This window comes from Oncorhynchus mykiss, chromosome 3, assembly GCF_057628025.1.
Source record: "Oncorhynchus mykiss isolate SJ-2025 chromosome 3, ASM5762802v1, whole genome shotgun sequence".
Taxonomy (NCBI): Eukaryota; Metazoa; Chordata; class Actinopteri; order Salmoniformes; family Salmonidae; genus Oncorhynchus; species Oncorhynchus mykiss.
Window position 1 is genome coordinate 65,764,727 of NC_143024.1, and position 14,215 is coordinate 65,778,941.

At 42.5% G+C, this 14,215-nt stretch overlaps 1 protein-coding gene across 2 annotated transcripts in view; it reads left to right on the forward strand.

Moving 5' to 3' along the window:
* tmem163a (transmembrane protein 163a) overlaps positions 1 to 14,215 on the forward strand; it is a 93,857-nt gene that overhangs the window by 72,739 nt on the left and 6,903 nt on the right. For both annotated transcript variants that reach the window (XM_036974584.2, XM_036974583.2), the window contains exons 3-7: positions 51 to 94; positions 778 to 869; positions 1,770 to 1,866; positions 12,094 to 12,205; positions 13,125 to 13,266. In XM_036974584.2, coding sequence (XP_036830479.1) covers positions 51 to 94; positions 778 to 869; positions 1,770 to 1,866; positions 12,094 to 12,205; positions 13,125 to 13,266 — 487 coding nt within the window. The remainder of the gene's footprint in view (positions 1 to 50; positions 95 to 777; positions 870 to 1,769; positions 1,867 to 12,093; positions 12,206 to 13,124; positions 13,267 to 14,215) is intronic.

Sequence of the window (14,215 nt, forward strand, 5' to 3'; positions counted from 1 at the left end):
GCATTCATTTATTATCTCTCTCTCTCTCCCTCTCTCTCTCTTCTCTCTAGCTGTTTCGTTCATGAGACACAGCGCATCAGCATTTGGATTTGCTGTGAGTTCCATTTATACTTATTAATTAGTCATAAAGTCATGGTGCTAATTTATTAACTCTGGTGGGGATCAGATGCAAGTTGTCTGCCATTGTTTCCTTGGTAACAGCACATCAGAACACTGTGTGATAACAGAAATATCCCCACAGATACTGTGGGAAGCTCTAGGATGCTATAAAAGAAGCTATCATGTCATGTCAGGTAAACGAGAATAGGTTACTAGAGAGAGTCTGCATATTAGACATGGATGATAATGGATGATAATGAGGAGCTGGATGATGGAGGATAATGAGGAGCTGTTAAGGCCATGTCTATAGAGGGGTCATAATAGTTTGTAGGCCAAACTGTTCGGACACCCCGGACAATTTTGTGAGAAGACCGATTTTCTGCTTGTCTCATGGTCTGACATACACCGCTCTAGCTCTGTCACTTTTCACCACAGGTGTGGAAGTGCGACATCGGCGGATGGGTTTATTTGAGGCAGACATCTCTATTTTAAATTGACAGATTTTAATGGGGATTTGTATCCTACTGTCCAGTAACCAGCCTAGTCTATTAGTAGAGCATATGGAGTTTAAGTAGGGGGGAATGGGAGTTGAGTGTTTTCCTGAATGTACTATATACTTTGTTATTTGATGTATCATCACTGGAGGCCTAATCGCAGGTTGTCTGTCTGTCGTTGCAGTTTGACGCCACGTTGGACGTGCTATCTTCAATTATCGTGCTGTGGCGCTATAGCAATGCCGCAGCTGTCCACTCCGCCCATAGGGAGTACATGTGAGTGAAACGGGCGCAACATTCATATTCATCTCATTGAACATACAGGTTGCATGGGGTTCTCTATTAGAACATTCCATGTGCACCACCGTAGCAACAGTTCTCCCTCCTCTAGTAGCCTACTGGGTTATTATCTTCAGAAACCTGCCTTGTACTTTGCCTTTGGCTCGACTCTATATCAGTGTGTCTCATACTTTACATTATTGAGCTGTTGAGACATTAAATGTATTTCTAGTCCAGGCAGCCACATCCAGGCACAGTATATCTCTCCCAGTGTACAATGATACAGGACATCTTCCACAGTAATACAGGGGTTCGTCCCAGTTTACATCTTGTTCCTGGTTGACGGCCTTGTTCTGGCATGTCACAGCTACTTCCTCAGCACTGCAGGCGCTACAATGATAAAGGACAATGCCGCCCATCTACCATCCATCTTATGCCCGCCTGCTGTAAAGGGGGGATGGAGGTGGAGGGAGGGAGGGATGGATGGAGACATTCTCATTCCTCCTTTGCGGAAGTGTCAAAATGAGAGATAAATGGGGAAGAAATGGCAGAGGAAGCAACCATCTTTCTCTGGCGCCAAAGTACTGAGCTGTGAAGCTGCTGCTGTAACCGTAGCCAGGAACCCAGAGAACAGACGCGTTTCACTTTTATTTCATTGGAACAGATCTCCTCTGCCTCTCTATGCCTGATTACACCTGTGTTAAAGTAGCATTCACAATCAGTTATGGCTCCCTGGAGAACCAATCATCTACAGGATTTAAGTGTACCACGGTGAGGTGCAGCAAAAAATTAATAAAAATGAACTTAAAAATATTTTTTGTGAATATTTTTGCTTCCAATTTTACTGGAGGATGACAATGGAAGAAGCCCTGAGACTTGATTTCTGTCTGTCCACAGAGCGTGCGTGGTCCTTGGGGTGGTCTTCATCTTGTCCTCCCTGTGTATTCTAGGAAAAGCAATCCATGACCTGGCCACCAAGCTGCTTCCAGAAGTGGTGAGAGACACCCCTCACATACACAGATGTGCACACAAGCACACACACACACACACACACACACACACACACACACACACACACACACACACACACACACACACACACACACACACACACAATCATAGGGCGATACATAACCTGTATTTTCAGAATTTTCAGCTTTTCTCAAAGTCTTCCCCGTGTTTTATACTGCATGTACTGGCAGGTGGCTTTTTATAGCCCCAGTTTGTGCCTGTGACGTCAACGAATGCCGCCGGTTCCTCTGTCTCTCTCTGTTTCACCTGCCCATGTGATGGAGTGCAAGAGCTGCTGAAGTTAAGGCGAGGAAAAGGAAGCAGTTAAAATAGTGACTAGTTTATGACACTAATCCCGGAATAGTCTCATTTCGCTGTTGCCAGGCAATGCAACCTTTCCTACACCTCTGTAGATTGATGCTGCAGTAAACATCAAAAACATCAACAGGACTAAAGTTACCGAATCAAAACAACTGTTCAGAGATTTCCATTCTAGGTAGACAACTAGATACACTATGCACTAGCAGCTATGAGAGCAGAATTAGCACTTTTTCAGATTTAGCCCTTACAATTTCTTTCTTTAGATATTAAGTCCACAATTTGCACAAATCCTATGTGTTACTGCAATGTTTGAATGAATACAAATATACTTCCACTCTCTCTCTATCTCTCTTTTCCTTATTTGCTGTATTGGTTTGTCAATTAGTGGTTTCTCTCTCTGATTTGGAGCCGACACCTGTAATCAGTGGAGCAGAAGGACTGATAAGTCTTTTAAGTCTGCTCCATGGCAACGAAGTGCCAACAGCTGCTGTGCGATGTGCCCACTGGTCTGAAAACGACCAATTAGCTGCACATTATCACGTCAGGAAGTACAGACCTACAGCCCAGCCTAGCCTTGATCTCTGTTGTAAGGACAGAGATGGAGAGAGGGAAATGGGTCGAGAGAGAGTGGGTGGATAGGAATAGAGGGAGGGAGAGTGAATTGGGGAATAGAGGAAATCGTGTGCGAAGGGGGGGGGGGGGGGGGGAAGCTTTGAGAAGGAGCGAGAAAATGAGAGGTAGAGAGAGACAGAATCAGAGCGAGGGGAGGAGTGATAGTTTGAGATGAGTGCCTGTGAGGGGATATCTGTTTGAACCAGCAGCTCTGCTATGTTAATCAAGCCAGTGAGTCTTGTGCTCAGGAGGATATGCAAGTCCGGGGAGGGCCCATCACTGGCTCTTCTTCTGGCGCATGCAAGCACAATCTAAAAATATCTGCAGTATTTCATCTCTCTCTCTCTCTATCTCTCTCTCTCTCTCTCTCTCTCTCTCTCTCTCTCTCTCTCTCTCTCTCTCTCTCTCTCTCTCCCCCTCCAATTAAATTAAATTCAATTCAATTGGCTTTATTGGCATGGAAAACACACACGTTTTGACATTGCCAAAGCAAGTGAAATATCAACTGTACACATATCCTGTTCATTCTGGCCCTTCTTTGGACAATGTGTTAACAAACCTCAAAAGAAGCTTCAAAGCTTCAAACATTCCTTCCGTGGCCTCCAACTGCTCTTAAATAATAGTAACACGAAATGCATGCTCTTCAACCGATCGCTGCCCGCACGACTAGCATCTCTACTCTGGACGGTTCTGACTTAAAATATGTTGACAAGTATAAATACTTATATCAAATCGAATCAAATTTATTTGTATAGCCCTTCGTACATCAGCTGATATCTCAAAGTGCTGTACAGAAACCCAGCCTAAAACTCCAAACAGCAAGCAATGCAGTTGTAGAAGCATGGTGGCTAGGAAAAACTCCCTAGAAAGGCCAAAACCTAGGAAGAAACCTAGAGAGGAACCAGGCTATGAGGGGTGGCCAGTCCTCTTCTGGCTGTGCCGGGTGGAGATTATAACAGAACATGGCCAAGATGTTCAAATGTTCATAAATGACCAGCATGGTCAAATAATAATAATCACAGTAGTTGTCGAGGGTGCAGCAAGTCAACACCTCAGGAGTAAATGTCTGTTGGCTTTTCATATCCGATCATTAAGAGTATCTCTACCACTCCTGCTGTCTCTAGAGATTTGAAAACAGCAGGTCTGGGACAGGTAGCATGTCCGGTGAACAGGTCAGGATTCCATAGCTGCAGGCAGAACAGTTGAAACTGGAGCAGCAGCACGGTCAGGTGGACTGGGGACAGCAAGGAGTCATCATGCCAGGTAGTCCTGAGGCATGGTCCTAGGGCTCAGGTCCTCCGAGAGAGAGAAAGAAAGAGAGAATGAGAGAATTAGAGAGAGCATACTTAAATTCACACAGGACACCGGATAAGACAGGAGAAGTACTCCAGATATAACAAACTGACCCTAGCCATCGACCCTAGCCATCCGACACAAACTACTGCAGCATAAATACTGGAGGCTGAGACAGGAGGGGTCAGGAGACACTGTGGCCCCATCCGATGATATCCCCGGACAGGGCCAAACAGGAAGGATATAACCCCACCCACTTTGCCAAAGCACAGCCCCCACACCACTAGAGGGATATTTTCAACCACCAACTTACCATCCTGAGACAAGGCCGAGCATAGCCCACAAAGATCTCCGCCATGGCACAACCCAAGGGGGGGGGGGGGGGGGGGGGGGGGGGCGCCAACCCAGACTGGAAGATCACATCAGTGACTCAACCCACTCAAGTGACGCACCCCTCTGAGGGATGGCATGAAAGAGCACCAGTAAGCCAGTGACTCAGCCCCTGTAATAGGGTTAGAGGCGGAGAAACCCAGTGGAAAGAGGGGAACCAGCCAGAAAGAGACAGCAAGGGTGGTTCGTTGCTCCAGAGCCTTTCCGTTCAACTACACACTCCTGGGCCAGACTACACTCAATCATATGACCCACTGAAGAGAGGAGTCTTCAGTAAAGACTTGAAGGTTGAGACCGAGTCTGTGTCTCTCACATGGGTAGACAGACCATTCCATAAAAATGGAGCTCTATAGGAGAAAGCCCTGCCTCCAGCTGTTTGCTTAGAAATTCTAGGGACAATTAGGAGGCCTGTGTCTTGTGACCGTAGTGTACGTGTAGGTATGTACGGCAGGACCAAATCAGAGAGATAGGTAGGAGCAAGCCCATGTAATGCTTTGTAGGTTAGCAGTAAAACCTTGAAATCAGCCCTTGCCTTAACAGGAAGCGTGTAGGGAGGCTAGCACTGGAGTAATATGATCAAATGTTTTGGTTCTAGTCAGGATTCTAACAGCCGTATTTAGCACTAACTGAAGTTTATTTAGTGCTTTATCCGGGTAGCCGGAAAGTAGAGCATTGCAGTAGTCTAACCTAGAAGTAACAAAAGCATGGATTCATTTTTCTGCATCATTTTTGGACAGAAAGATTTTTGCAATGTTACGTAGATGGAAAAAAGTAGTCCTTAAAACAGTCTTGATATGTTCGTCAAAAGAGAGATCACGGTCCAGAGTAACGCCGAGGTCCTTCACAGTTTTATTTGAGACGACTGTACAACCATAAAAATTAATTGTCAGATTCAACAGAAGATCTCTTTGTTTCTTGGGACCTAGAACAGGCATCTCTGTTTTTTCCGAGTTTAAAAGTAGAACGTTTGCAGCTATCCACTTCCTTATGTCTGAAACACAGGCTTCTAGCGAGGGCAATTTTGGGGCTTCACCATGTTTCATTGAAATGTACAGCTGTGTGTCATCCGCATAGCAGTGAAAGTTAACATTATGTTTCCTAATTACATCACCAAGAGGTAAAATATATAGCGAAAACAATAGTGGTCCTAAAACGGAATTTACAGTTGATTTGTCAGAGGACAAACCATTCACAGAGACAAACTGATATCTTTCTGACAGATAAGATCTAATCCAGTCCAGAACTTGTCCATGCAGACCAATTTGGGTCCAATGTAGACCAATCTCTCCAAAAGAATGTGGTGATCGATGGTATCAAAAGCAGCACTAAGGTATAGGAGCACGAGGACAGATGCAGAGCCTCGGTCTGATGCCATTAAAAGGTAATTTACCACCTTCCCAAGTGCAGTCTCAGTGCTATGATGGGGTCTAACACCAGACGGAAGCATTTCGTAAACATTGTTTGTGTTCAAGGAGGCAGTGAGTTGCTGCGCAACAGCTTTTTCAAAAAAAATTGAGAGGAATGTAAGATTCGATATAGGCCGATAATTTTTTATATTTTCTGGGTCAAGGTTTGTTTTTTTCAAGAGAGGTTTATTACTGCCACTTTTAGTGAGTTTGGTGCACATCCGGTAATAGAGAGCCGTTTATTATGTTCAACATAGGAGGGCCAAGCACAGGAAGCAGCTCTTTCAGTAGTTTAGTTGGAATAGGATCCATTATCCAGCTTGAAGGTTTAGAGGCCATGATTATTTTCATCTGTGTGTCAAGAGATATAGTACTAAAACACTTGAGTGTCTCTCTTGATCCTAGGTCCTGGCAGAGTTGTGCAGACTCAGGACAACTGAGCTTTGAAGGAATATGCAGATTTAAAGAGGAGTCCGCAATTTGCTTTCTGATAATCATGATCTTTTCCTCAAAGAAGTTCATGAATTTATTACTGCTGAAGTGAAAGCCATCCTCACTTGGGGAATGCTGCTTTTTAGTTAGCTTTGCGACAATATCAAAAAGAAATGTCAGATTGTTCTTATTTTCCTCAATTAAATTGGAAAAATAGGATGATCGAGCAGCAGTGAGGGCTCTTCGATACTGCACGTACTGTCATTCCAAGCTAGTCGGAAGACTTCCAGTTTGGTGTGGCGCCATTTCCGTTCCAATTTTCTGGAAGCTTGCTTCAGAGCTCGGGTATTTTCTGTATACCAGGGAGCTAGTTTCTTATGATAAATGTTTTTAGTTTTTAGGGGTGCAACTGCATCTAGGGTATTGCGCAAGGTTAAATTAAGTTCCTCAGTTAGGTGGTTAACTGATTTTTGTCCTCTGACGTCCTTGGGTGGCAGAGGGAGTCTGGAAGGGCATCAAGGAATCTTTGTGTTGTCTGGGAATTTATAGCACGACTTTTGATGCTCCATGGTTGGGGTCTGAGCAGATTATTTGTTGCAATTGCAAACGTAATAAAATGGTGGTCCGATAGTCCAGGATTATGAGGAAAAACATTAAGATCCACAACATTTATTCCATGGGACAAAACTAGGTCCAGAGTATGACTGTGACAGTGAGTAGGTCCAGAGACATGTTGGACAAAACCCACTGAGTCGATGATGGCTCGGAAAGCCTTTTGGAGTGGGTCTGTGGACTTTTCCACGTGAATATTAAAGTCACCAAAAATGTGAATATTATCTGCTATGACTACAAGGTCCGATAGGAATTCAGGAAACTCAATGAGGAACGCTGTATATGGCCCAGGAGGCCTGTAAACAGTAGCTATAAAAAGTGATTGAGTAGGCTGCATAGATTTCATGACTAGAAGCTCAAAATACTTTTTTTTGTAAATGTAAATTTGCTATTGTAAATGTTAGCAACACCTCTGCCTTTGCAGGATGCACAGGGGATATGGTCACTAGTGTATCCAGGAGATGAGGCCTCATTTAACACAGTAAATTCATCAGGCTTAAGCCATGTTTCAGTCAGGCCAATTACATCAAGATTATGATCAGTGATTAGTTCATTGACTATAACTACCTTTGATATAAGGGATCTAGCCTCACATTTTGAGATGTGAGGTATCACGATCTCTTTCAATAATGGCAGGAATGGAGGAGGTCTTTATCCTAGTGAGATTGCTAAGGCGAACACCGATGTCTGGTTAGACTGTAAACTCTCCCCCCAGACTCACATTAAGCATCTCCAATCCAAAGTTAAATCTAGAATTGCCTTCCTATTTCGCAACAAAGCCTCCTTCACTCATGCTGCCAAACATACCCTCATAAAACTGACAATCCTACCGATCCTTGACTTTGGCGATGTCATTTACAAAATAGCCTCCAACATTCTACTCAGCAAATTGGATGCAGTCTATCACAGTGCCATCCGTTTTGTCACCAAAGCCCAATATACTACCCACCACTGCGACCTACAGTGCCTTGCGAAAGTATTCGGCCCCCTTGAACTTTGCGACCTTTTGCCACATTTCAGGCTTCAAACATAAAGATATAAAACTGTATTTTTTTTGTGAAGAATCAACAACAAGTGGGACACAATCATGAAGTGGAACGACATTTATTGGATATTTCAAACTTTTTTAACAAATCAAAAACTGAAAAATTGGGCGTGCAAAATTATTCAGCCCCCTTAAGTTAATACTTTGTAGCGCCACCTTTTGCTGCGATTACAGCTGTAAGTCGCTTGGGGTATGTCTCTATCAGTTTTGCACATCGAGAGACTGACATTTTTTCCCATTCCTCCTTGCAAAACAGCTCGAGCTCAGTGAGGTTGGATGGTGAGCATTTGTGAACAGCAGTTTTCAGTTCTTTCCACAGATTCTCGATTGGATTCAGGTCTGGACTTTGACTTGGCCATTCTAACACCTGGATATGTTTATTTTTGAACCATTCCATTGTAGATTTTGCTTTATGTTTTGGATCATTGTCTTGTTGGAAGACAAAACTCCGTCCCAGTCTCAGGTCTTTTGCAGACTCCATCAGGTTTTCTTCCAGAATGGTCCTGTATTTGGCTCCATCCATCTTCCCATCAATTTTAACCATCTTCCCTGTCCCTGCTGAAGAAAAGCAGGCCCAAACCATGATGCTGCCACCACAATGTTTGACAGTGGGGATGGTATGTTCAGGGTGATGAGCTGTGTTGCTTTTACGCCAAACATAACGTTTTGCATTGTTGCCAAAAAGTTATCTTGAGAGCCAGGTTTGCCTACGGCGTCCTCTCTCAATAGCAAGGCTATGCTCACTGTGTCACGATTTTTTGAAGTATACTCGGACCAAGGCGCAGCGTGAATGGAGTTCCACATCTTTATTATGTGAAACTCAAAACAAGAAACAAACAACGACCGTGCAGTACTGAGGTGCAACATGCACTGACTCAAAAACAAGATCCCACAAAAAAACAGTGGAGAAATGGCTGCCTAAATATAATCCCCAATCAGAGACAACGATAAACAGCTGCCTCTGATTGGGAACCATACCAGGCCAACATAGACATAAAACAACCTAGATAACCCACCCTAGTCACACCCTGACCTAACCAACATAGAGAATAAAAGGCTTTCTATGGTCAGGGCGTGACACACTGAGTCTGTACATAGTCAAAGATTTCCTTAATTTTGGGTCCGTCACAGTGGTCAGGTGTTCTGCCACTGTGTACTCTATGTTTAGGGCCAAATCGCATTCTAGTGTGCTCTGTTTTTTTGTTAATGCTTTGCAATGTGTCAAGTAATTATTTATGTGTTTTCTCATGATTTGGTTGGGTCTAATTGTGTTGCTGTCCTGGGGCTCTGCGGGGTCTTTTTGTGTTTGTGAACAGAGCCCCAGGACCAGCTTGCTTAGGGGACTCTTCTCCAGGTTTATCTCTCTGTAGGTGATTGCTTAGTTTTGGAAGGTTTGGGAATCGCTTATTTTTAGGTGGTTGAAGAATTTAACGTCTCTTTTCTGGATTTGGATAATTAGCGGGTATCAGCCTAACTGCTCTGCATGCATTATTTTGTGTTTTGGGTTGTAAACTGAAGATATTTTTGCAGAATTCTGCGTGCAGTCTCAATTAGGTGTTTTTCCCGTTTTGTGAAGTCTTGGTTTGGGAGTGGACCCCAGACCTCACAACCATAAAGGTCTCTATCTCTCTCTCTGTTCAGCCTCTTGTTAATAAGCCCCCAGAATACTCTTGGTTCCTGTTTAGGTAGCTGCTGGTAGGCTGGTTGTTTCAGTAGAAGAGGGCCTGTGTGGTCTAAGCTTTGTAAGCCTCAGCTGTCTGGTTAGATGTGTTACTCAGGGCATAGCTTCCGGCAGAGTTTAAGAGAAGTAGAAGAAATAATGTGAGTTAATTTGGTGCTGTATAATACAATTTAGTGACTGAGCTGATCCAAAAGATCAGTCTTTACACAGACATCCACCCTCACACCAACTCTTTTTAAAGATCTATCTCTCTCTCTCTCTCTATCTCTCTCTCTATATCCCTCTCCATCCACCTTCAATTGACTCTAAACATGGATGAGTGTGATGGGAGCGAGTTTAACAAGCTTCGATTCATTCAATGTCTTGGCCTTATTGGTCCAAAGACTCATTTAGCTGTCTCTCCTCAGTAGGCTCATCAATACTGTACTATACGATACTATACCAGGGCCTGTTGCCAAATCAAACCTACACCTGGGGTCTCCATCAAGCCACACACACACACATCTGCCTTGGCGCCTCATTTATCAAAGGGGCATGTGCACAAAAAAGACTCTAAACCCAAACTCTAAAGGTTGGTATTTATACATCTTGAACTTGAAGAGAAAGTGTGTGCATCTCCACGCAAATCTCAGACCATGCGTACATACAACTTCCAGTAGTTGATCAAGCAAATATAGTTATTTTGGGGGAAATGGAGATGTTTGATGCACAGGAATTATAATGATGGTAGGCTAATAAAAACATTAAAATGTAGGCCTAATGATAAAACAGATGCATTTGCCTTTGGTAAGAAGATCACATAGCAGCATGTTGACTAATATATTTATTTTACTTTCATTATATGGGCCTAAATCATGATCATATTGCAGGGCATGTCTCTCCTCTGCTACACAATAAATATTGGGCTACCATTTATCCATTGCTCATTCAATAGCCAACCATGCCTGAAAGTAAATAGACCGGTAGCCTATGACAGTATGGGTAGTCTACAGTATTGCTGCGTGATAGGAGCGCGACATTATAGACTATTTAATCCCAGGCGGGGGTTAAAATCCCAGGCGGGGTTGTAACATGGCTCTTGTTTATCAATGAAAACGTGTATATGTTGCGGTTGACAGTTTAATAAATCCTAATAATTTGGCACATGCAAATCCTACAATCTCCACGTACGTCTGAATTTTGTAAGAAATGTACATGAGAGGTTATCCATCAACCGGACAGGATTAACTGACCTGGGTCCTAGTTAGACACCAAGTATGGTGGATAGGGGTCATTGCTCCCAATTCAGACTGGGTAGGACTGGGGGGTAGAGAGTGTTCAGGCAGATGGCCTCATTTGGGGTGTGTGTGTGTGTGTGTGTGTGTGTGTAGCAGTGTATGGATGTGATTCCTATCATGTCCACCCTACCGCTCCCTCAGAGTGCCCAGTGAGTTTGAAGCCTCATTAAAAATGGAGGAGGGATATTGGTTTCCCAGCTGCTGTGTGGGAGAGGACCTTTAATTTGAACCAGGGGAAAACAACAGAAAGACACAGAAAGAAAGAGAACGAAAGACACCTTCTGTATTTCCTCTGTCTCTCTATCCCTCTCTCTCTATCGCTCTCTTACTCTCTCTCTCTCTCTCGCTCTTTCTCCCTTTCTCTCTCACTGTCTCTCTCTCCTGCCCTCTTTCTTGCTCTATCTCCCTCTATCCCTCTCTCTCTCTTTCCCTCCCTCTCTCTTTCCCTCCCTCTCTCTCCCCCCCCCCCCCCTCTCTCTCACACACACACACACACACACACACACACACACACACACACACACACACACACACACACACACACCCAACAGTCTCGCAGCCAGTAGGTGTTTAAGTCTGAACACGTCAAGGGAAGACAAGATATCTACACATTAGAGGGAAGAACAAAAATACGTGTTGTTCAGTTTTTATACTGTAAAGGCTTGTGATGTAAAGAATGACGCTTTAACAAAACAAGGATCTAAAAAACAAGATTGAGACTATTGAGTTTTACAGAGTGTTTATATCTAATATTTATTTCTAATAAAAAATAAATCCTACTCCATGTACAAGGCACTGAAATTGACCATCATATTAACAGAAACAAGATATGTGGCATATTGCATCAAGACAACATGTCTACACTAAGCTGATTGTCATCTCTTTGTTTTACTAATACTCTAATACTGTATCATGTGTTTGTAAAGCAGTGTGTTATTACCAGGCTCCTCACAAATGTAATGACCTTGTGGAGAGGAGAGGCACCTGATCAGGCCTCTGATCCTGGCTGTGCAATATTAATGATACTGCTGAGGACAAGAGCACCCTGTAACCCTTTGACTCATCACTCTATATTTACTACTTTTCCCCCTTTTTATTCTCTCCCCTCTCTCTCTCCCCTCTCTCACTTTCTCTCTCTCAGGATGACTTCCTCTTCAGTGTGTCTATTGTCAGTGGGATTGTATGTATCATCCTGGCTGTGTTCAAGTTCCTGCTGGGGAGAGTGCTGACCAGTAGAGCCCTCATCACTGACGGTAGGGTGGGAAAGACTGACTCACATGTCAAAATTCCAAACACGCGCGCGCCCACACACACACACACACACACACACACACACACACACACACACAGAGAGAGAGACACTGCACACGCACTTGCACTCACAAAGACTGAGGGCTTGCACAGCATGCCTTGTTGAACTGAAGCCAATTAAAGTAGAGATATAAGGCCTGGTGCCAGAGAGGTGAGAGAAATGGAAGAGAGGCGGAAAAACAAATGATGGTAATAAATAAGAGCTGGAGGCAACTGGTGTACGTGGTTCAGCTGTAGATGCTCCGCCCCTTCCCTCCATCTCCCTCCCCTTCTAGACTCCTTCCTCTCTTTATCTTTGTCTTTATTGTTTTTTGTCTCTGTCTCTGTCTCATGCTCTCCACCCTGTCTCTCCCGCAGGCTGCACAACACACACAGCAACAATCCAATAAACCTGATGTTGCTGTTCTGCTTTCAGACAGTCCACTTATCTCCCACTAGACACATATGGAGGCAGGTGCTAGATCGAAGCACATGACTGACTGGTTAGGGAAGGGTCTCTGTCTTTCACTCTGTTTCGGGGGTGCAGGGGAGCTCACCTGCACTGTTACCACAGGCATTGGAATAATCAAAGAGGTTTTGACTCTGACTGACTGGCTTTGGATGTCAGATATTCAGAATAGAGTAGCTTCATATATTTTAGTTCTAAAAGAGTGAAAGAAAAGGGAACGTCAATGTACAGATTTGTATGATAGCCAGGTAAATGCACATGCACATAAACTCAGACTGCTGAATGAGAACACACCTGGTTTGTTTTATCAGATGTGAAAAGGTAGATGTTATTTATTATATTTACTTTGCCTAATCAACATGTTCCATTTTCCCTCTTGTGGTTATTGATGTGGTTCTTCTCTGTGGCTGTAGCTTTTAACTCCATGGTGGGGGGCATCATGGGTTTCTCCATCCTCATCAGTGCTGAGGTGTTCAGACACCACCCTGACGTCTGGTACCTGGACGGATCCATCGGCGTCATCATCGGACTCATCATCCTCGCTTACGGTGTCAAGTAAGAGACATGTAGCCTACAAACACACACACATACAAATGCAAACAGACGCACAGACACGCTCACAAATGTAAACAGACAATCACATGTCAGACAGTCACATGACACACCTGTACACACACTCATATTATGCACAGACACCCACATACCCATTATATACTGTATTCTATTATATTCTATTATATACCCATTATATACTGTATTCTATTATATTCTATTATATACCCATTATTTACTGTATTCTATTATATTCTATTATATACCCATTATTTACTGTATTCTATTATATACCCATTATATACTGTATTCTATTCTATTATATACCCATTATAAACTGTATTCTATTATATACCCATTATATACTGTATTCTATTATATTACATTATATTACAATATATACCCATTATATACTGTATTCTATTCTATTATATACCCATTATATACTGTATTCTATTCTATTATATACCCATTATATACTGTATTATATTCTATTATATAATATACCCATTATAAACTGTATTCTATTATATTCTATTATATACCCATTATATACTGTATTCTATTATATTATATACCCATTATATGCTGTATTCTATTATATTATATACCCATTATAAACTGTATTCTATTATATTATATACCCATTATATACTGTATTCTATTATATTATATATCCATTATATACTGTATTTTATTATATTCTGTTATATACCCATTATAAACTGTATTCTATTCTGTTCTATTATATACCCGTTATATACGGTATTCTATTCTATTCATTTTAAACTGTATTCTATTCTATTCTGTTCTATTATATACCCATTATATACTGTATTATATTATATTATATATCCATTATATACTGAATTTTATTATATTCTGTTATATACCCATTTTAAACTGTATTCTATTCTATTCTGTTCTATTATATACCCGTTATATACGGTAT